Source organism: Musa acuminata, chromosome BXJ1-3, assembly GCF_036884655.1.
Source record: "Musa acuminata AAA Group cultivar baxijiao chromosome BXJ1-3, Cavendish_Baxijiao_AAA, whole genome shotgun sequence".
In the NCBI taxonomy this organism is placed as follows: Eukaryota; Viridiplantae; Streptophyta; class Magnoliopsida; order Zingiberales; family Musaceae; genus Musa; species Musa acuminata.
In genome coordinates, this window is record NC_088329.1 from 45438685 (window position 1) to 45460792 (window position 22108).

At 42.5% G+C, this 22108-nt stretch overlaps 4 protein-coding genes across 4 annotated transcripts; 1 reads left to right on the forward strand and 3 right to left on the reverse strand.

Moving 5' to 3' along the window:
- Nucleotides 1-73: 73 nt before the first annotated feature.
- LOC135634915 (E3 ubiquitin ligase PQT3-like) lies at nt 74-7058 on the reverse strand. Its single transcript, XM_065145664.1, has 15 exons — nt 5954-7058; nt 5588-5687; nt 5294-5375; nt 4940-5106; nt 4688-4767; nt 4365-4430; nt 4120-4276; nt 3889-4037; nt 3526-3690; nt 3152-3448; nt 2686-2727; nt 2264-2516; nt 1826-1963; nt 1421-1508; nt 74-772 (listed from the first exon to the last, which is right to left on the reverse strand). Exons 1-15 carry the CDS (start codon nt 6117-6119, stop codon nt 191-193), a joined length of 2532 nt encoding a protein of 843 aa, XP_065001736.1. The 5' UTR covers nt 6120-7058; the 3' UTR covers nt 74-190.
- LOC103979773 (uncharacterized) lies at nt 6226-8565 on the reverse strand. The gene is made up of 3 exons (XM_009395980.3): nt 7887-8565; nt 7642-7800; nt 6226-7561 (listed from the first exon to the last, which is right to left on the reverse strand). The coding sequence occupies exons 1-3, from the start codon at nt 8523-8525 to the stop codon at nt 7286-7288; spliced, it is 1074 nt and encodes a 357-aa protein (XP_009394255.2). The 5' UTR covers nt 8526-8565; the 3' UTR covers nt 6226-7285.
- Nucleotides 8566-10247: 1682 nt separating this feature from the next.
- On the reverse strand, nt 10248-11576 carry LOC103980053 (EPIDERMAL PATTERNING FACTOR-like protein 4). The gene is made up of 2 exons (XM_018823321.2): nt 11248-11576; nt 10248-10909 (listed from the first exon to the last, which is right to left on the reverse strand). Exons 1-2 carry the CDS (start codon nt 11318-11320, stop codon nt 10647-10649), a joined length of 336 nt encoding a protein of 111 aa, XP_018678866.2. The 5' UTR covers nt 11321-11576; the 3' UTR covers nt 10248-10646.
- A 1231-nt stretch (nt 11577-12807) lies between these two features.
- On the forward strand, nt 12808-21660 carry LOC103979771 (stem-specific protein TSJT1-like). The gene is made up of 4 exons (XM_009395979.3): nt 12808-13078; nt 19888-20128; nt 21010-21130; nt 21264-21660. Exons 1-4 carry the CDS (start codon nt 12885-12887, stop codon nt 21449-21451), a joined length of 744 nt encoding a protein of 247 aa, XP_009394254.1. The 5' UTR covers nt 12808-12884; the 3' UTR covers nt 21452-21660.
- Nucleotides 21661-22108: the final 448 nt, after the last annotated feature.

Genomic DNA, 22108 nt, shown 5'->3' on the forward strand with positions numbered 1-22108 from the left:
GGTCGACTGGTATGACTCGGACACCACCAACACACACAAAGACCAATTACATACATTAGCAATACAACCATCATGAAATAGGAAAAACGAGGTTATGATAGTTGAATTCTCATTAGATAAATTTGCAGGATACAAAAAAAATCAAATCCAACTGTAATGGCAACTTGTACCAACTTCCTCGCCCTATCGCTCATCTACGCCTGCTTGCAGGACGCTCGTGGCCGTGAGCACGTTCCCTACCACCCCGTTCATGAGGCTCGCGCTCCCGGGAACGTTTCGATGGCCGGGGAGCCACCTCCTCCCGGTGGTCCGCCTTCGTCGCCTCCCTCCTCGACGAAGACGAAGGTCTCCGCTTGAAGTGGTACTCCTCCTCGCTCGACTCGTGATCGTACCCGCTGCCTCCCTTCCTCGTGCTCGTCGATGAGCTCTTCCCGCCCTTGGGCTCGTCGCGGTGCCCCTCTGGCCCGGTCTTGTGGCTCGTCGGTTCCTTCAGTCCGTTCCTCGGTGGGAGCTCGGACGAGGAGGTCTTCTTCTTCTTGCTGGCCCCCTCGCCGGGGTCCGGGAAGCTGATGCGGGAGAAGACGCTGGCCTTATGCTTCCGCTCAGCGTCGGAGAGCGGCTCGTCGTGGTCCGCGGCCTTCCTCTGTCGGGGCCGCGGTGGCGAGTGCCGAGGGGGGTCGCGGGGCGGTCCATGGCGGTCCACGCTTGCTGTCTTCTCAGACCGGTCCCGGTCCCGATGGCGGTCCGACCGGTCGGACTGGGACATTGCGGTCTGCAGTCAAAGGGGGAAACACAAATTGTTATGATAAAGGACAAAGGTCAGTGCAAATTGTACCAATAACGTAGGAAAGCCATGGAAGGCCAAATAAGAGCCACCCTATGTATGACGACGCGTCAACTTCATCCCCCTAGTCCATACGAGTTAAGAAATGGGTTAAAGTGGACCAGAAGCCACCGCCAATTTTGACTCGGAACGGTCAATCATGGTCAAATTGACAAGATCATCTTTCTCCTTGGAATCGTTGATACGGACGACACCTTGTGTCGGATTAAACTATCGAGGTGCCACCAAAGCATCGAGAAGATTTGGGTGGGCATGGGAAAGAGATTAAAAGGAAAGAAAGTACAAAATTGAGTTGATAAGCACGTCCAAGTGCTCTCAGGGACGACGACGACGGTTCACGGACTCTGTAACAGGAGGACAACGAATCGAACTGGCTCGGGTCCGACCATGGGTTCGAAACGGATCCAATCACATCTACTGGGAGGAGGATTAATAATTGAAGCGCACCCCATAAAACAACTAAGGAAGGCTATGATGGAGCTCATTTTTAGTTGGGTCTATCTTTTATATCTAATGCATCTACTAACTACTACGCTTAGGAGGAGTTAGCAAATGAATTAACAGAAAGAGACATACAGGCTTTGGTCTCATGGAAGAAGAAGAAGCATCATTCATGCTGCTCGATTCCCTTCTTGCGTCCCTATCCTTGGACTGCTCCCTCTCCCTGCGTCCATTCGACAATGAACTTTCAGTAATCAAAAGCTAACCACTAGCAAAAAGAATCCTGCTATTTCATCTGCAGGAGCTAATTCTGCATGGTGCAAAACATCAATTAAGATTTCCAAACTCATGGCTACATCACACGGTGCAACATATATTGCAGCATATTCATGTTCCCAAAGAAGAACTTGCTAAGTTCACAGCTATCATGTAATATATTTTGTTAAATTCGCCAAACCAGAACCTAGGAGGCCATAAAAGACTAGGATTTCTAACCATCTTAGCAAAGGGAGAAATGCCAAACAAGAAGCAACCAATTACCTTTCACGAAGTCGCTCCATCTCACGCTTGCGTCTTAGATCGGCGGCTTTCCTAGCCCCATAGTCATCTCTGCTCATGCCTGAAGGCCCCTGATTCTGATTCATGCCCATACTACCCATGTTCAACTCCGATAAATCCCTGAAGAAGACACAAACTTTTGTCAACATATGCATTTATATGCTACTGACAAACAAAAATACAATGTCCCACAAATTTATTGATTTTATAAACAAATGAATTCCATTATAGAAGCAAACAAAAACAAAAATAAACTATCAAATCAACAAAAGACAATGACAAGGGAAACAACAAATCACAGAAAACCATGCGTCATTCCTAGTCTGAACCTCAAAAACATAATACTTGATCACAACAACTAAATCAGGATAAAACAGCTAATTGTTTCATTAGGCTGTTAACTACCTATCCAATGCATACCTTGGAACTGCTGGCATCATAAAACCTTGCGCCACAAATGGATCTTGTGGAAAAATTCCCCCACCGTAAGGAATATCAAAGGGCCCTGGCGTATAACCCATAAACGGCATTGCGCCGCCGAAAGGAGCCATGTAGCCATCAACTCCCATAGGCATTCCACCAGACCAGTGTGGATTGTAGCCAGGAGGAGGCAAAGGCATCCCATAATTTTCAGCTCCAAAATCCTGGTAGGATCTCCATTGCATATCAGCAGCTGCGATTTAGAGGGAAGCAGGAGAAGGGCAAAAGCATTTAGTAATGTTTGATTTACTTTATAGAAACTAATAATCCGAAACTCCATTTCTTTCGGAGCTATCACTCTAAAGTGACTGCAACTTGCAGTAGATTACTAAACTGAATGAATCTTAACGCAATAAACGAACCAGTGCCAGGGAGACGTGCCTTTTTCTTCTTCTTTTTCTTTCCTGGAAAAAATGTTAATAGAAAAATGCTATAAGAAAGAAATAATAAAACAAAGAATGCATCAAAATTAGAATCTCTTCTTCTTTTTCTATCCTGGAAAAAATGTTAATAGAAAAATGCCATAAAATAGAAATAATAAAACAAAGAATGCATCAAAATAAGAATCATTCTCCTAGACAAAGCTCAGCGCTCCTCCTGATATCTGCAAATTATATTATTACATGGAATCATGAACCAGAGACTATAACTAAAAAAATAAACTTTCATTATCATATACTCCTATATCATTTTCTATCACATACATAGAAATAGAGTAATTTAACCTTTTACAGCTGAAAAGAATACCCACAACTTTGATGTATTCTCTCCTCACCTCAATAGGCAAGTGGCATAACGAATGTGACAGCACACACACAAATTTCTTACCTTGCTCTCCAGCAAGTTGCTTTTCTTGAGCATCTTCAGGCACTGGAGCACTCTCAAATGACTTTGGTCCCTTCATACTCAAAGATTCAGGCACGTCTTCAGATGCAGGAGTATTTATAATGGCTTTCTTATCCGAAGAATTCATATCATTGTTTGTAGCCTTTACTTCACTTGCAACTTCACCTTCCTTCATATGAGAAGATTGCTCCACGGTGTGCTGCAAAGGTTCATCTTTGGAAGCAACAGAATAAGTAGGAGAGGGAACTTTTGGCTGTAAAGGACGAGCTGATTCCATATCTGAGAAGGCAAATCTACTCTCATCAAAAGAACAAACAAACTCAGAGTATGATTCCCAAAAAAGAATTCATACATACCTTGGACCTGTACCAGGCTTCCAGCATTTTCGGTGCTACTAGTCGTTGATTCCAATATCCGACTGATTGTTTCTCTGAGAGTTTTATTTGGAAGAAGGTCATCCGCCAATATATTTGTAGCCCCACATATACACATCAGCTTTGTAATTATGTAGTCTCTAATGCCTGACATTGAAATAAAAAACCAGCTAAATGGCACGAGCAGTGAATGAGAAAAAGGAACTTAATGAAAATTGTTACTATATCATCTACCATAAATTTTAGCAAATTGAAAATCGAACACAATAAACTACAATATTGACTGAAAACTCTCTACCAAGAATTGTAGCACAGAAATCAACATGCAAGGACTATGAAACTTACATTTGTCACAGAAACTCCGGAAACAACACTTGCTAGTTAACACAGCATCTTTCATCACCTCTTTACATAATGGGCAACGCAATTCTGGTGGAAGATCACTGACAGGACGAGTGGTAGGTAAACCCTCAATTTCTTTTTCAAATGCAGCCCTGCATAAAATAGCAAATATCATAAAATAATTCTACAATATATTTGTTCAACAAAAATTGCACAAATAATTTATAAGCTTACTCGTTTGGCTTCAGAACAGCAGCTGCACCACTTGGCAACGCATAGGAGCCATCAGGAGTTGCCATCAACATTGATTTAGGAATTCCAGTTGGAGGTTTCACCCTTTTGATGTCATAGTTAGGGTCTCCATTCGTAGGGCAGTGCTGGATAAAGTGGCCTAAAAAAGAATGTTCACTATATCAGCTTTGAATTGTATTTAGAAATATGCAAGAGATCACTTGTGAGACAACAGATCTGTGTTATACCAGGTACTTTGCATCTATGACAGACATAGCCTGCTGGGGGTGTCTTACGTTCAAGCATGCCTCGGCCTTCATTTTGCCAGAAAGAATAAATTTCAGGACCCAAGATAATGCAACAAACTGAAGATATAAGTTCACATGCAGAAATTACAATAAACTAAAGTGTCTTCTTTATTGCAAATGTGGTATGTCAGAGAAGATACTCATTAAGAGTATTTCATACATCACAGACTGACCCCCAATTCAAAAGCATATGCATTCTGGAACTAGTAATCAAACCAAATGCTCTTTCAAAGTTAAAAAAGGAATGACAAGCAAAGAGTTACCAAAACCACGACCACCCATCATCCTGCTGCCGCTTCCCCTTCCGAAACCTCTTCCAGAACCATAACCTTCTTGCGTTTGACTACAAAAGCATACCAACTCACTCAAAACACTAACTTATGGAGTACTCATTGCTAGATGACAGAGAGGATGTAATTGAAACTCTATTCTCCTCTGTCCTAATGTATATTGTTCTTTTGCCCCATAACTATTGTTAAAGCAAAAAAAAAAAGGATGCAGCGTATAGGCCTCACCGATTCCAGTCAAGGGCAGGCGTATCAATTAGAGCCTTAATCTTGCTATCCTCGTCGACCATGTTAGCAGGAGAAACATCTAAAACAGGATTACTCGCCTGAGCAGGATTAACTTCAGGAACGGCATACAAATCATTCCCAAACTCATCCCATTCATATTCTTCAGGCTGCAAAATTCAGTAAAAGTGTCATAATCTACCTTGTGATGCCAGAACTTAAAATGGGTCTGCCTGACATGCTCCCATCAACCATGTGAAATAAAATATTCTAATTGTAGCCGATAGGTTAAAAAGATGGAACAAAGTGTCAACATAAACCCGCCGGGCAACGACATGCAGAAGTAGTCAATCTTACATATTTGGTTGTAGATGAATCACCAACCAACATGCTGCTCGATGGTGGAAGATCTTCCACCTTATCCTCAACAACTTTTGGCCTGCAGATTAATAATAGACTTTCTATCTCAGATTCGCACACAGAAAGATGCCTGTTAGTCTTAAAGACTTCATATAAAGCTTCATCCAGAGAAACTTTAAATTTCTAGTATCATTACATCATTGTCACGAGAAAATTTTTCGGATACATTGTATAATAGACGCTAAGATAACAGGCTATTAAATGTTCAAGATTCAAGGTCCAAGATAGTACTCGTCTATTCCGGTAACAATAGGCTTCCGTGGCCGCCCTGGGACCCGACGAATCAAAACCGATGTGTTTTTGGGTATCATAGCTCCTTCGTCTACATATTCTGAAAACGAAAAAGGGAGGAACAGAGGCTATAAAATTTATTCAAGAGATATTAGTTTAACCCTAATTCACCCAGTAACCCCAGAGAATTTATTAACAGATTAACCAATACCGGACACAGACCCACAGATCATGCACCCTTACTACGTAAACATCAATGTTTCGTAAATGAAGATAACATAACTTTTCCTACTTTATTAGATGCTAATATTCTGAATAAAAGGAATTCCTAGTAACCCCGATTACTACTCTAGAAAAAGAACCAACCTTCATTATTCTGTGCATTAGAGATCATGAGGTCGAAATCCGTGCCCTTTCCAAATAGCTTGATTTCAAAAATTCTTTCTTTCAAATTGGCAACAGATATGAATTGCCCCTCAATGGGAATAGAATCATAATCTTTGGCACTTTTAAACTTATAATACACAGCCATTATTCTTCACTCTTGTTTTCTCTCTGGTCCAATTTCAAGCAAGATAAACCACAAACAACAGAACTGTTGCCCTAAAAACGAGCCGCAAAGTTATAAAGGCCAAAGAGATAAAATCAGGTCTGATATTGAGCCAGAACAACAGAAATTATAAACTTGTATACAGATGATCTATCTCCTCCCTAATGACTCGGTTGAAGGCCACGCCCTGTTGCTGAATCAAGATACCAATTCCGCAAGCGGGAGCAGGAAAAGACCAAATAATAGCTTCAGGGCAACTCCTTTCTTGATCGATCGGGTGGAAGCGCAGTTGAAGCAGCAAAGACCAACGATCGGCAACAAGACGCCCTCAAGAAGTCGATATCGAGGCTCCGCGACGCGCAATTTCGACCGGCCGCTGCAGGGAGACAAGCCTCGTCGAGCGAAAGCCTCTTCGCCCAAAGGGGGTTACCGCTCACCAGAATCTCGCAACGACGGAAGGCGCCCGCCCAGAAGCCGATCGGACCAAAGCTCGACTACCGATCGGAGACAACGATAGAGGCGAGCTTCCCAGTCACGGTTCGGCCCAAATCTCGAATAAAGAAAGAGGCGACCGTCCCGGACTGGAATTCTCCCAAATCGAGCGGCGAGGAAACCCTATATCGAACAGCAGAGGGACGCAAAGAAATCGGTCGTGGTGGGTAGATCCGAAGCCGGGAATCGGTTGGAGATGTGGGAGGACGAGGGCGGCGACAGGGTTCGGGATAGATTTAGGGTTTCTTGATGGCTGATTTGGGGTTCGGCGACGGAGGAGCGAATGGAAGGGGAAGGGTGGGAAGCAACACCTTTCTTCCGCCAAGGAAGGGGGGGCGAAAAAGGAAACCGCGTGCGAAGGATCGGACCGGAGGGAAGTATATATAGACAGGGGGCGGCGAGCACCGCCTAATCCACACACAGTGGTTGGGTCGGCTGAGGGCTAATTGGACCCATCGAGCCTCGTATTCCTATTTGGGCTTCGAGATAAGCCGAGTCGAAGATTTCATTAGGGATTGGCACTGCAGTTGGCTAAGCTAATGTAGAGAACAATGTTTTGTGGTCAAAACCATGTCTGAGAGAGCACACGATTCAGCATCTCATAACAGATGAGAGACGGGGATGAAGAAAGCAGGAGGACGATTACAAAGCACTCGCTATGTTGGGGATGTCATCTCTTCCTCCTCTCCGCGGAGAAGGCGGCTCAGAGACTGCTGCAGTCCCAGATTTGTGACCTTCTTCCACACCCTCAGTCTCAGCAGCTCCCGTGCTGCTGGGATCAATCCTGGCCCCTCCAACACGGCATTCCTCTCGTACTCCAAGACCCATGTGTTGGCATCCAGATGCAGTGCGGCTGATCTCCATTTCTCGTACCTCCATGAGCTGCTGTTGCTTGTTCTCATGGTGGATAGCAGCTTACCATCGTCTGGCCACTGATCATAGGCTCACATCAATTTAGTAGACGCCAAGGTTGAGGACGTGAAGAAAGGCCTAAGAAGATGAGACTCGGTACCTCTGTGATCTTGCCCGATAGAATGGTTATCGATCGAGGAGAAGCTCCGGATGCGAGTAGACCTGTAGTCCTCAGGGGACTTCCCCAAACGCTCACTTTCTCTGCCATCGATTTGTAGATCACACACCTCCACTGGAACAGGAAGTGGCCGCCCTGCAACTAAAATTCGAATGGGTAGAAGATGAGGATTTCTTGCTACGGCGTCCGGATGAGAAGAAGAGATTGGAGAGAGAAAAGATGCGAACTTGATTCATTTCCCAATAAGAATCGGTGGAGCTGCAATTTGAAACCCTCCCGCCGACCAGCTTCTCCACCTGCTGCTGCAAAAGCTCCAATCTTCCCTTCAGATCATGCCCAAGAACTCGAGATTTCTCGCCTGCCTGCGCCACCGCCTCTGGCGTCATCTTAGGGCTGAAACTTTTCAAAACCACCGCCGAGAAGCCGGAATCCGCCGCCCACAGCGAGAACAAGCCCACGAGAAACCTAATTACCGGATATCCAAGGCTCCGAGATCTCTGCTGCTTGACGGTCACTCTCTTCTCCGCCGGCCTAGATCTCGGCGAGGGCCGAATGGGAGGGGTTGGGGGAGGGGTTACGGAGAGGGCGGGCCTTGGGAGCGGAGGAGGGCTGTCGGTGAGGAACGGCACCGGTGACGCCGCCGCCCTCGCCTTGGGCTTTGACGACAGGGAGGGGACGAGGTCGCGGGTGGCGTGGATGCTGGCGAGGCAGATGTCGCAGTGGCAATTGGTGTCCTTTCGGCACCCGGGGAAGTAGCAGCTGTCGCCGCCGCCACGGGCCTCCGAGCGGTCTCCGGAGGCGGCGGAGGCCGACCGGGTTCTCGACGACGCGGTGGTCGGGGTGAGCGCCACCACAGTCTTCATCATTCCTCTCTCCTTTTCCCCGACTCGTCGATTTCGGATGGATTTCTCCTTTTATTGGAGTTGAGAGGGGGAGGAGAAAGGGTGTCAATGTTCAAAATTTAAATTTTCTAACGGCTATATAGAATGAAGTTGAAATTATTTAGAAGATATTTTTTTCCCAAAAATTAAAAGCTAATATTACTTCAAAATAAGTCTACATAAATCCCCCCCCTAAGAAAAAATACAGCAGCGTAATTAGTGGGTTTTTTTAGAAAATATTTATATTTTAAAATTTTTCAATCGATATTCTTATTTTTTTGAATTTTTTAAACAGTATTTCTAATTTAAAAATATTCAAACCACCCCTTCAAAATTTGTCTGTTTGTTATAATATTTTATCTGTCTTTTTGTATAAATCTAAAAATATGATATTATAATAATCTATAAACAATGATAATCAAAGTGACACTCATTTATAATGTTTTCAATACATCAACAAAATATCATAAACATCATTGAAAAATACTGTAGACAAGCTAAATAAAAATATTGAAGCACTTAAAAACTAGTAAAAACTAGATGAAAAAACATTTGAGAGGTGTTTTTAATATTTTTACGTTAGATATATTGTTTGAGAATAAAATACTCAAAATATGATTATTTTCTATGGAAATCATCCGAGTGATATTGAAAATATTAAAGCTAGAAAAAAAATAAAAAAATTTGTTTATATATACGAATATAGAATATTATGGTATCCACTCGATAGACATGTTGGTCGCCATAGCGAACTTAGCATGACGGTTTGAAGATAGCATATTATGACATCCACTCCGAAAAACATCGGTTGCCACGACGGAACTAGCACAGCATTCCGAAGCAATGTGGTGCATCGAGCCAACTCGATACTTGGCTCGATACCTCGTATCTGAATGAGGCAACCGCTTGCCATCCACGTCGTCAGTACACTACACCAATATCGCTTGAGGCTATAAGGAGCGACAAAGCCTCATCCTGAGCTACTCCATATGCGCATAGTAACGCCGAATGAAATAGGGCTGGACATATGAGACTACGCCCACATCCCAACATATGAGCTGACCACTTATGGTGATGACGACCTTTAAACACCGGTGTACGAAGACATCGGTGATTATTAACAACTACGTATATCAACACACGACAACATGTATAAAAGCCACCCTACGAATAGCGCTGAGGGTTGGATCTCACACACATGCACACTCCAACTCTTTCATCTCCAACTCTTGTTAACTTAAGTATCAAAGGGGTCGAGTCAAGAATCCCTCTTTCAACTCCGACCTATGTACAAGTACCCGACGGATAACTAAAGTAGTGATCTTCAACCTTCATATGGGAGAATAAGGCCTCTGCCCTTTCAATGAAACCTCGGGTTAATACGCTCTAGCTCGGAGATCGTGCTAGTGATCATACACACTTGAGACAAGTTAAGCCCTGACACAAAGATGCAAAACATATACAAAAACTTAAATTTTCTCTTTCCGTGCAAATACGCAAACTCGACGCCTCATAATACAAACGAGGAATTTCCACTAAAAGTAAAAATACAATCAGCTAATACAATCTAAGACTTCTAGAATTTCTAAGAATGAAACCGGTCCCACCAGCCCTCTGTAGAAGATCTTAGGCTTCATTCGTATTAAGCTTAATACCATTCATAATATGGAAGGTGTCATTTAATAAAAATATGATGTATTTCTTCCCTGTCTTCAGAATAGTATATTTCCATATATATTTACTAAATCTGATAAATGTTATTGTTTTTTTCTCCCTCAATTGTCTCTAATAAATTCTCCCTTCTCAGTCTCTCTCTAACAATGCACAGAGACTGAACTAAAGAGAAAAAAAGAATGAAGATAGTTCAAAGACTAAATATTTGTATACCTCATCAAACTAAAAAGGAGAAGAACAATCTCTCTTCACTCTACCTCATATTTATAGAGAGCTAATCCAAAACTTTTGACTTCAACTGAGCCAAGAACAACTAAGACTTTTAAATCCGATCACCAGCAAGAAGTATAACTTAGATTTGTACCGATGTCACGAAGAACCAATCGATGGAATTCTCTTCTTCCGTCACCAGCCATTAATTGTGTTCTGCTGTCAGGGCATGAACAGCTTGCCGCCGCATTTGCATCGCCATGCCTCCGGGTAGTACTCAAGCGGAAAGCTCCGGCCCGGCTGGATCGCCATGTGCACCGGTCGGCATGGGAGGCACCGGCCGCAACGAGCCCTGCAGATCGGCGGCGACGAGCCTGGGCCACCGAGCCTCCTCCGAGCCACCAAGACTTGCACCCGGTTCTCTTTTACCCAGAGCGTAAGCCCTGTGTCTCCCGCTTCCTGGGCGATTACCACCGATGCACTTCCTGCAGATCAACACCAACAGGAAACTAAGAGGTCAGCATCGATCGAGAGAGAATGATTCTTTTTGTAGAGAGCACTAATGGCTGCTGTGTATAGAAAAGAAGCAAGAACGGTGAAGAAGGTTAAGGCGCTGGTTGCTGGTAAGTGGATTCGCGGGTGGAAGCAAAAAAAGATGGAATCTTGAATACGAATAAGCATGCAAGGTAGGATTTTGGGGACGAAGGCGCCATAGTTCAGCAGAGAAGCAGAAGAAGAGACGAAAAGAGATCGTGGTGGAAATAAGGAACGGAGAGCCGTGGTGGGCTGTTGACTTTGGTCAGCACTCAGTAATTATTCTCACCGAGAGCTACGGCGAAGACGAAGACGGCGACGGCAGCGGAGAGGCGGCGAAGCCGGTGGCGCTGAACGCCCATGGCCGAGCTCGGCTACGGCGGCTCAGCAGATCACAGAGCCTATCTATCACACGAAGACGGAAACAGAGAGGGAGGCAGCAGCGATGGAGTTCTTTTGCTACGCATGAAGGAAGAAGAGCTGCAGTGAGCCTTTCATACGCCCACCGATTCATTTACGCGGTCTATATCCTCCTCTTTCAACTCCATCCCACAAAAGTCGTTTGATTGGACTTGACAATGTGATGAATTCGATCATTGTGTCCCGAGTCTGACACAATAAATGAACTGATCTCAAACTCCCACGTTCCGATGTGACAAGTTTTTACCGTGGTAGAACGCTAACTATCATAAGCTTTGCACTGCGATGAACTGCTTCTCCATCGTTTCTTCGTTGTACTCTCTGAATCCATCCTACCGGGTGGTGTCGCAGGCAGAGCGCCTGCAAGAAGCCATGTTTGTGAAGGTGAAAACAGTCACTCTCATGGAGGCAACAGCAGAAGAAGACACGAGAGTGAGGTCGAATCACTCGAAAGCAGCAGTCAGCGTTGCCATTTCCTGTCATAGTATCAGAAAGAACAGATAAGTTGGACGGAGACGAAGCCATCCACCGTACCCTCTCTCTCTCTCTCTATCTCTTTCATGGTGATTGGTGCCTGGCGTTTACACACACCCACTAGCGAAGCTGGTTCACGCCTTTTCTCGTACGATTTATCATTTACGTTCTGAAGATGAACTGCCGACGCTGTCGTTCTTTCGTCACGTCCAAGTGCGGTATGATGCCTTTCATCGTGTAATGGCTGCTGAGAGAAGCACCAGCGCGAGTCTCTTGAAAAGGAAGCGTGACCGGAGGAAAGAGGAGCGAATGCAGCAGCTTTGGGCGGTGTGGGCATGTGCACGTCGACTCTCTGTCTCCTTCCACCTCAACATAACACATGCGAGAGAGAGAGTGAGAAGGGTTAAAGAAGCCTCCCGCCGAGTCAACGGTTGACCGTGAACATACTGCATGACGTGGGAACCGAAGAGTTGCCCAGAACTTGGTCCCACCATGAGTCATCGACCATAACCGTGTCCATTCATCTTACAAAGAAAAACGTGTTATTAGTGACGAAGACCATCTGGTCCGCACAGGAAAACCATGGAATGGACACAGTTTCCGAGAAAATTTATTTACCCACGCTTTTTTCTACCATCTTTGGTCTTACCCGTTCTCACTCCCGGACTTCTCATTTGGTCGGGTCCACACGAGCGGCCGATCACGAGACAGGTAGATGGACGGAGGCGACACAAAGGGCAGCGAAAGAATATATTCGGAAAAATTCTCTCTATCACCTCCACGTCACGACAGACAATGGATAAGCATTGACGTTTTGTACTACGCAATGACTAAAATACCCCTTGTAGCAGCGTCTCGGTGTTGTGTTATATGGTAATTGTCGAGGGTAATGCAGTGCAATTTTGGAAATATAAACTTTTGTTTGGTCGCCCGTCGCGACGTATAGAAGCATATAAGCTAAGAGAAAGGGGGAAAGAGAGCGCTCGAGATCTCGTTGGGTGAAGGGGTGTTTGCGTGGAATTGACGGTGAAGATGTTGGCGGTGTTCGATCGGGCGGTAGCGAAGAGCCCTGAGGGCCTGAGGGCCCCGGCAGCGGAGGGCGGTGAGGGCGGTGGCCGGCTGGTGAGCCACTTCGCGGCGGCGCGGGAGGGAGCGGTGGTCGTGAGCCTCGGCTCCGCCGGGACCATTGCCTACACGTCCGAGAAGCAGAACCCTCTGCTTCCAAGGTAAACGCAAGAAATCAACACCGAAACGTAATCTCTTAATGCTCCGTTGGATTTACTTATATTTTCCATATATGTTCCTATTTTTCTTTGGAAATATGGATGCAAGTGTGCTCTGTTGGGCCAAGTTCTTAATGCGGCCTGGTTTGATGGATGACGCCCATAGATCGGATTTTTGCAGGGATTACTTTGGGGTTTTACATACTCACTGGTAATAATTTAACCTATTGTTCTTAGATGGTAAAAGGAATGGGTACCAAGTGTAGATCACCATGGAAGAATGAATTTTGATTAGTCGTTGATGCTCGTTTTTGGGGGTTTACGCATTCTTGCAAAGTTTGGAGATGCAAACAGAGTTTCAACTAAAGGTCAAAGGACAGTTCACCGATGGAGACTAACAATCTGTTGGGAAGAAACCTGTTAATGCGGAATAATTCTTTCCCTCTTTGTGTATCAAAATAGGTTCCTCATCAAAATACCAACTTAGAGAGGGTAAACTACAGATCAACACCGTTAGGATTATAGAGTTTTTTTCTCTCTCTATTTCTCTCTGCACGCCGTCGCTGTTCACTGTGCACGTACGCTGCACCCTGCACTGCACGCTGCTCTGCATTTTCTCTGCATGCCCTAATTTGCCTTACTTCACCTTGATTAGTGATTTGGGCTCAATAGGCCCAATTTGTCCAAGCCCACATATGGGCTGGACCCAACAATTCTCCCCCTCCAGCTCATATGGTGGGCTGTACCAAGCCCGCTCTTCGCCTACATGCTTCAAGCTTCTCCTTAGGCAAAGACTTTGTCAACATATCTGAACCATTCTCACTGGTATGTACTTTTTCCAACTGTAATTCTTTCATCTCAAGCACATCACGAACCCAGTGATATCTCACATCAATATGCTTGGATCTAGAATGGTATGTTGAATTCTTGGAGAGGTGAATGGCGCTCTGACTGTCACAGTAAACAGTATATACTTCCTGTTTCAAGCCCAATTCCTGTAGAAACTTTTTCATCCATAAAGTTTCCTTACAGGCTTCAGTAACTGCTATGTATTCTGCTTCTGTGGTTGATAGAGCAACACACTTCTGTAACTTAGACTGCCAAGAGACTGCTCCTCCTGCAAATGTCATCAAGAATCCCGAAGTGGACTTCCTGGAATCAGTATCACCTGCCATGTCTGCATCTGTGTACCCTTCTAACACAGGTTCATCACTGCCAAAACATAAACACAACCTGGAAGTACCTCTTAGATATCTTAATATCCATTTCACTGCTGCCCAATGTTCCTTTCCAGGATTTGAGAGAAATCGGCTAACAACTCCAACTGCATGAGCTATATTTGGCCTAGTACAAACCATAGCATACATCAAACTGCCTACTGCAGATGAGTAAGGCACTCTGGATATTTCTTCTTTTTCTTTCTCACTTGTAGGACATTGTTTTGAACTCAGCTTGAAATGACCTGCAAGTGGAGAACAAACTGCTTTGGCTTTACTCATGTTGAATCTTTCAAGAACCTTTTCAATGTAAGTCTCCTGAGATAGCCAAATCTTCCTTTTCTTCCTATCACGAAGAATCTTCATGCCAAGTATTTGTCTCACCGATCCCAAGTCTTTCATCGCAAAAGACTTACTTAGCTCTCTTTTCAGCTTTTCAATTTTTTCAACATCATGGCCAACAATCAACATATCATCAACATATAGCAGTAAAATAATAAAATCATCATCTGAAAATTTTTTCATGAACACACAATGATCAGATGTGGTTCTATCATACCCTTGGCTCATCATAAAGGAATCAAACTTCTTGTACCACTGTCTAGGTGCCTGTTTGAGTCCATATAAGTTTTTCCTAAGCTTACATACCAGATTTTCTTTTCCCTTGACTTTGAAACCTTCTGGTTGCTCCATGTAAATTTCTTCTTCTAAGTCACCATGAAGAAATGTTGTTTTTACATCAAGTTGCTCAACTTCTAAATTCAAGCGGGCAGCCAAACCAAGAACAACTCGGATAGAGGACATTTTCACAACCGGAGAAAATATTTCTTCAAAGTCAATACTTTTCTTCTGACTGAATCCTTTCACAACTAGTCGTGCCTTGTATCTCTGTTGTGAGCTATTGCTTTCAGTCTTCAATTTGTAAACCCACTTATTCTTGAGAGCTTTCTTCTCTTTAGGCAACTTTACCAAGTCATAGGTGTGGTTCTCAAGCAAGGATCTCATCTCTTCTTGCATGGCATTAACCCACTCATTCTTATTCTCATGTAGAATAGCTTCTTGGTAAGTTTCTGGCTCTCCCCCGTCAGTAAGCATAACATACTCATGTGGAGGATATCTGGTAGAGGGTTGTCGCTCTCTAGTGGATCTTCTTAATGGAATCTCAACTGGTGGTGGAGGTGCCTGTTCAGTTGGTTCAGCATCATCAACTGTAGGTGTATCATCACTGGTATTCTCACCACTATCTTCTTGTTCATCTCCCCCATGATCATCATGAACTACAGGTGAAGGAACTGGACCCAAACTCCAAGGAATATAAACAGAGGTTTCTGGCTTCTCAACATTATCACCATCATCAAACAATTGGTCTTCAAGAAACACAACATCTCTGCTTCTAATAATCTTCTTGTTCACTGGATCCCATAATCTGTACCCAAACTCTTCATGACCATATCCCAAGAAGATACATGCTTTTGCCTTATTATCAAGCTTGGACCTCTCATCTTTGGGAATATGAACAAATGCTTTACACCCAAAGACTCTCAAATGATTATAAGATATATCATTTCCTCTCCATACTCTCTCTGGAACATCACCTAGCAGAGGAACTGATGGAGAAAGATTTATCAGATCAACTGTAGTTCTCATAGCCTCCCCCCAAAATGACTTTGGTAACTTGGCATGGGAAAGCATACACCTAATCCTTTCTTCAATGGTTCTGTTCATCCTTTCTGCCACACCGTTCTGCTGAGGAGTTTTAGGAACTGTTTTCTCAAGCCTGATACCATGGAACCTGCAATAATTCTCAAAAGGACCCCTGTACTCGCCACCATTATCTGATCGAACACACTTTAGCTTTCTGCCAGTTTCCCTTTCAACACTAACATGAAACTCCTTGAAAGCATCGAGTACCTGGTCTTTAGATTTCAAAGCAAAAGCCCAAACCTTTCTAGAATGGTCATCAATAAAAGTAACAAAATAAAGAGCACCTCCAAGAGTTCTAGTTTGCATAGTACAAACATCAGTATAAACTAAATCAATAACATCAGATCTTCTAGATGATGGATATGTCTGAAATGCAACTCTATGTGTTTTTCCAGCTAAGCAATGATCACAAGATTTAAGAGATGTACCTTGCAACTCTGGTAAGAACTGCTTTCTAGCAAGAGTTTGAAGTCCCTTCTCGCTGATATGTCCAAGCCTCTTATGCCAAAGATCTATACTTTCACCTTTTCGAATTGCATTAATCTCTCCTTTGTGTAGCTTAGCTTCCATGACATAAAAAGAGTTAATCTTCTTTCCTTTTGCCACAATTAGAGAACCTTTAGTGAGTTTCCATTTACTTTCACCAAAATAATGTGCAAAGCCCTCATCATCAAGTCTACCTGTAGATATCAAGTTAAGACGAATATCTGGAACATGCCTTACATCTTTGAGTATCAATTTGCTCCCAATACTGGTCTCCAAGCAAATATCTCCAATACCCACAATCTTAGATGTACCATTGTTTCCCATTCTGACATTACCAAAATCACCAGCAGTGTAAGATCTAAAGAAATCACCATGAGAAGTAACATGAAATGAAGCACCAGAGTCAATTACCCAATTACTGTCCTGAGCTACAAGGCTAACACAACCTTCATCACAGACAATAGTGATATTACCTTCAGCAGCAACTGTATTGGTCTCTTTCTCATTTTTCTTCATTTCATTCTGTTCTCGCTTCCAAAACCTACACTCTTTCTTCATGTGACCTGGTCTGTTACAGTGAAAACATTTGATATCTCTTCTAGACTTGGATCTTCCTCTATAACCATATGGATTTCTACTATGACTTCTTCTACGTCTTTCTTGTTTTTCAGTAACAAATGCACCAGAAGAAGATTCACCCTGTTCTTTCCTTCTTGCATCTTCATTTAGCAAACTGTCTTTAACCATATCTATGGTTAGAGTCCCCTCTGGCGTGGAGTTACAAATAGTCACCACATACGTTTCCCAACTTTCTGGTAAAGAGCTGAGAAGTAATAATCCCTGCATCTCATCATCTATATTCATTTTCATAGCAACCAACTTGTTTGCAAGACTCTGAAATAGGCTTATGTGCTCAATAATGTTACCACCATCTTTATACTTCAAATTTACAAGCCTTCTGAGGAGAGAAATTCTATTTCCCACTGTCTTTTTCGCAAAAAGATTTTCTAACCTTTGCCAAACAACATCAGCTCTAGTTTCATCTGAAATATGCTCATGCAAGTTTATATCCATCCATCTTCTAATATAGGCAATAGCTTTTCTATGTTGAACTTCCCATTCTTCATCGTCCATAATAGAAGGTTTATCTTTAACCTTGATAGGCTTATACAAATCTTTGCAATAGAGCAAATCTTCCATCAGACGCCTCCAAGTGGAATAATTTGATGAGTTCAATTTAATCATACCATCTGACTGCTCCATTTCAATCACACAAGAAAACTAGCACCAAACAACCTGATGCTCTGATACCACTTGTTGGGAAGAAACCTGTTAATGCGGAATAATTCTTTCCCTCTTTGTGTATCAAAATAGGTTCCTCATCAAAATACCAACTTAGAGAGGGTAAACTGCAGATCAACACCGTTAGGATTATAGAGTTTTTTTCTCTCTTTATTTCTCTCTGCACGCCGTCGCTGTTCACTGTGCACGTACGCTGCACCCTGCACGCTGCACGCTGCTCTGCATTTTCTCTGCATGCCCTAATTTGCCTTACTTCACCTTGATTAGTGATTTGGGCTCAATAGGCCCAATTTGTCCAAGCCCACATATGGGCTGGACCCAACACAATCGATATATATGATATGATATGATACGAAGAGGATGGCCTCATATGGCTAATGATTGAAAGAGCCGAGTTACATATGTTAGGTTTGGCTCATAATCGTGAAGCTTAAGCTTTTTGGGTTGAATTAGTGTCTAACCTAATATATGTTAACCCTGACCACATTGACTCAAATCCATTGTTGCAAGATTTCTGATATGGTATCAAGGATAGGTGGACAAAAATAAAATTAGAAAAATAAAATAAAGGGATTGAACCAATCATGCAGATGAGTGAACCACCCCTGGACATCATAAAAGATGTAGACTCAAAGTTTGAACAACCCACACATGAATAGGGGAAGATGTTGGAAATATTCATATGAGATAATAAGAGATACGTTGAGAGGATAGTCTCATATGACTAAGGACTAAAAGAGTCGGATTATATATGACCTAGAAGCTTAAGCTTTTGGGTTGCATTGATGTTTAACCTTGACCAGATTGACTCAAGCTTGTCGTTGCAATATGTCTGACATTCTTCTTCCTGTCAACCATGTCTGTGATCGAGCAACCTGGTCGCTGTTGACATTTTTGGGAAACTCGATGAGCTTCTTAAAGAATTTTATAAATAAAGCTTTTGGAAATTGCTGAAATGACTTAGAAGGCTAATGGAGAGGTGGCACAAATTATGTGGACTGTAACATATGAAAAATCGGTAATAATTTAACACCTACTTTTGGAAATTTAACAGTCATGTGCCACATTGGAACTCCATTTACAAGTCCTTGTGGTTTCAACCGTGTTTGTATGATAATTCAGATGAGCATGTTTGTATGAGCTTACTGTAGGCTATTTTTAGTTTAGCCAAGTCAAAGGCAAACTAATCGGTGCTATATCATATATGGAGATTATATAGTATTACAATTTTAAAAACATTTTAAATTATACAAATCTCAAACATGCACCAGTACGGTCCAAATTATTAATCTATAGATACGAATACGATCAAAAATATCAAGCTTAAGACACTAATACGATCTTAAGGATATTTTTTATTATACGAGCCTAACTCAATGGATCAGGACTATTATATGAGTCTAGGAATTTATAAACCTTTTATCCACCTTTAAATGTTGATAAATTCATATTCATGTATCATTACACAACATCAGGCAATAAAGAATCAGTGTTTATCATGATACCTCAGTTATTAATGGCGTTATGCATTGGACTTTTGAGCATCATTGCTTTACTAAGCTGACTATAAATCTCCACTTTATACTAATTTAGATAACACAACATTTGCTTCTCGTCCATTGTGGGTTCCTTTCCGCAGAAGTTTAAGTTATTCACAAGGTGAACTCTCCGAAGTAGAGATTATCAGTTTATGGCCTATCTTTCAGCTTGCATTTGCTTTTGATTGCAATATGGCCTGCACATGGCATTCATCATTTTTTAATTGGTACTGTTTTGGTGCAGAAATGATTTTCTCTGACAATTAAATGCGATCCAGTTTCCTTTTTTAATAACCATTTTGTTGTGGACGTTGATAGTGTCTATAAAGCAATTCTCTTCCCTTCTTTTCTTTTAGTAAATGATGCAAGTTGTTCTTGGTGGGAGCCTTAATTCATTCCCCGCTGGATAAGAATATCTATATTTTAGTATTTTTCATTTCTGGTATTATGTCAAACATTTCAAACACTTCATCTGCTTTAGACTACTTTGCCTGATATTTTATATTGCTTGCTGCTATGTGATATCACCAGTAACATCAGATGATCTTTGTTCTGACATCTGCAGATTATTTGCTGTCGTGGATAATATATTTTGCTTGTTCCAAGGCCATGTTGAGAATATCACTTCTCTGAAGCAACAGTATGGATTAGGCAAGACTGCCAATGAAGTAATTATTGTCATTGAAGCCTACAAAACATTAAGAGACAGAGGACCGTTCCCAGCAAGCCAAGTTGTCAGAGATCTAAGTGGGAAATTTGCTTTCATTCTGTTCGATAGCTCATCAAACTCCACTTTCATTGCGGCTGTAAGTATTGACATGTTAGCTTCTTTTAACTTTTTTGTGTTTCCTCCATTTCTAGCAGCTTTTTTCTTCTATATCTTTCAAATGATGCCGGAATTGGATAATCATAAAAGCAAGGACAAAAGACGTAAAATAACAGTAAAAATGAGGACATATGATCACAGCATGAGCTCATGTGGCTGTGCAAAGATCACCATATTATGCATTAAATGCTGATGTGTTCTCCCACTTGGTGACCTGAGGTGCATGCTTCTGCCTTCGATTAGTTCCGTACCTTTAAAATGCTTCAAAGTCTATTTCAATCGTCGTTTTCCTCTTCCTAAGAATTACATCTGTAGATCCTAAGCGAGTAGAATTTTTTTTATTGATGTATCTGTTTCTTTTTTTCCCGGTCATTTCCTATACTTTCATACATGAAAAGGAGAATAGATTCCTTTATGACCCATGTATTGTAGGTTTTTGTGTATTTTTCCAAATTCATATGTTCAATTTGCCTGACTATTTCAAGTTGGACGAAATTTAAGCTATTGTGTTAAGAGTGTCATCTGTATATCCACAAGATACATGTGATCTGTATACCCACGATCCACAAGCTATTGCGTCAAGTTGGACAAAACTTGTGATCGACGCATGGTCAATTAAAGATGCATCTGATCTGTTACATCCACGATCCACACTTGTATTGATATATAAACCACATGCGGGCTCGTTATATGCATTGGGTACCCACAATTCTTTTAAAGATGCAATACGTCTTTGAACAGAAGGTTATTGAATTTTTCTGATGCACCAAAATTGTGATTTCTTACCTTTTGCATCAGCAGCTAGTTGATCTTTAATTTCTTAAATGATGCTATGTTGACTCTCTCTCTCCTCTTACTTAGGATGCTGATGGAAGTGTCCCTTTCTTCTGGGGTGCCGATTCAGAAGGCCATCTTGTTCTTTGTGATGATGTGGATATCGTCAAAAAGGGGTGTGGGAAATCATTTGCGCCCTTTCCCAAAGGTACTACTACCGGAAGAACTAGAGATGCTCATTTATTTCATTAGGCGCGATGCTTTTTGTTTCTGTTAAACATTTTCTTCGACTGCGTATTTGTTTGTTCATATCCGCATCGTTTACGTGTTCTATTGGTCAGGTTGCTTCTTTACGACATCCGGGGGATTGCAGAGTTTTGAGCATCCCCTGAACGAGCTCAAAGCGATGCCAAGGGTCGACAGCCAAGGCCAGGTCTGTGGTGCCACCTACAAAGTCGATGACCAGGCGAAGAAGGAAACCAAGATGCCACGAGTTGACAGTGCCGCGAACTGGTCCTCCGAGTACTGATTCAGCAACTCGGTTCTTAAGCAACTCTTTAGCTGTTTTTGTGTTTACTGCCTCGTCAAACCCTGCTCTCTAAACTAGCTATCCTCCTATTTCAACTTTGTTTAACATGGTGAACCTCCGAGCCAAGCTTCGTGCTCTAGCTTGTCATGCAACAGTTACACTTGTCCCATGGATTCAAGTGGGAAAATAAAGATTTCACGTTTACTATATCTCAATGACGACATATAGTATTTTTTTATTATTGTTAGACGAAGTTTATTCATTTTTCATACACGGCAAGTAGTAAATAATTAGAGAGGTTACATGTGCCTATCAACTGTTTGACGAATCACATCAATGAAATCGTAGCCCGTTCTCCTTTTCCGAGAGTAAATTACAAGATCTGCAAATCATATATCCCTAATAATAGTGGAAAATAGACAAACAAGTGGTGGGCATGGGCATCACATATCCCTAAGCGTGCCATGCAAAGGTCACACGGTTCGCCACCCATCGCTCTCTCTGCAAGCTAGCAAAGGCAGGAGAGGTCGACCCACTACAGGAAGAAAAAAAGGAGAAGAAAAGAACACACGAGAGGGCATGGCACGCCTCCGCCTCCGCCTCCGCCTCGCACTTCGCTTTCCTCCCTGGACCAAAGTGAAATCACTACAGTGTGGA

Bases quoted from the DNA above. Each gene is read 5' to 3' on its own strand.
- LOC135634915 (XM_065145664.1), bottom strand. From the start codon at position 6,119: ATGGCTGTGTATTATAAGTTTAAAAGTGCCAAAGATTATGATTCTATT. The intron at 4,431-4,687 runs GTAACTCTTTGC...GGCAAAATGAAG, and splicing joins GATGGGTGGTCGTGGTTTTG to GCCGAGGCATGCTTGAACGT. The intron at 1,509-1,825 runs GTAATTGGTTGC...GAATGGACGCAG, and splicing joins ATGGAGCGACTTCGTGAAAG to GGAGAGGGAGCAGTCCAAGG.
- LOC103979773 (XM_009395980.3), bottom strand. From the start codon at position 8,525: ATGATGAAGACTGTGGTGGCGCTCACCCCGACCACCGCGTCGTCGAGA. The intron at 7,801-7,886 runs GTTCGCATCTTT...TTCGAATTTTAG, and splicing joins CTTATTGGGAAATGAATCAA to TTGCAGGGCGGCCACTTCCT. The intron at 7,562-7,641 runs GTACCGAGTCTC...GCCTATGATCAG, and splicing joins TATCGGGCAAGATCACAGAG to TGGCCAGACGATGGTAAGCT.
- LOC103980053 (XM_018823321.2), bottom strand. From the start codon at position 11,320: ATGGGCGTTCAGCGCCACCGGCTTCGCCGCCTCTCCGCTGCCGTCGCC. The intron at 10,910-11,247 runs GTGAGAATAATT...GTTGATCTGCAG, and splicing joins CGTCTTCGCCGTAGCTCTCG to GAAGTGCATCGGTGGTAATC.
- LOC103979771 (XM_009395979.3), top strand. From the start codon at position 12,885: ATGTTGGCGGTGTTCGATCGGGCGGTAGCGAAGAGCCCTGAGGGCCTG. The intron at 20,129-21,009 runs GTAAGTATTGAC...CCTCTTACTTAG, and splicing joins ACTCCACTTTCATTGCGGCT to GATGCTGATGGAAGTGTCCC. The intron at 21,131-21,263 runs GTACTACTACCG...TCTATTGGTCAG, and splicing joins ATTTGCGCCCTTTCCCAAAG to GTTGCTTCTTTACGACATCC.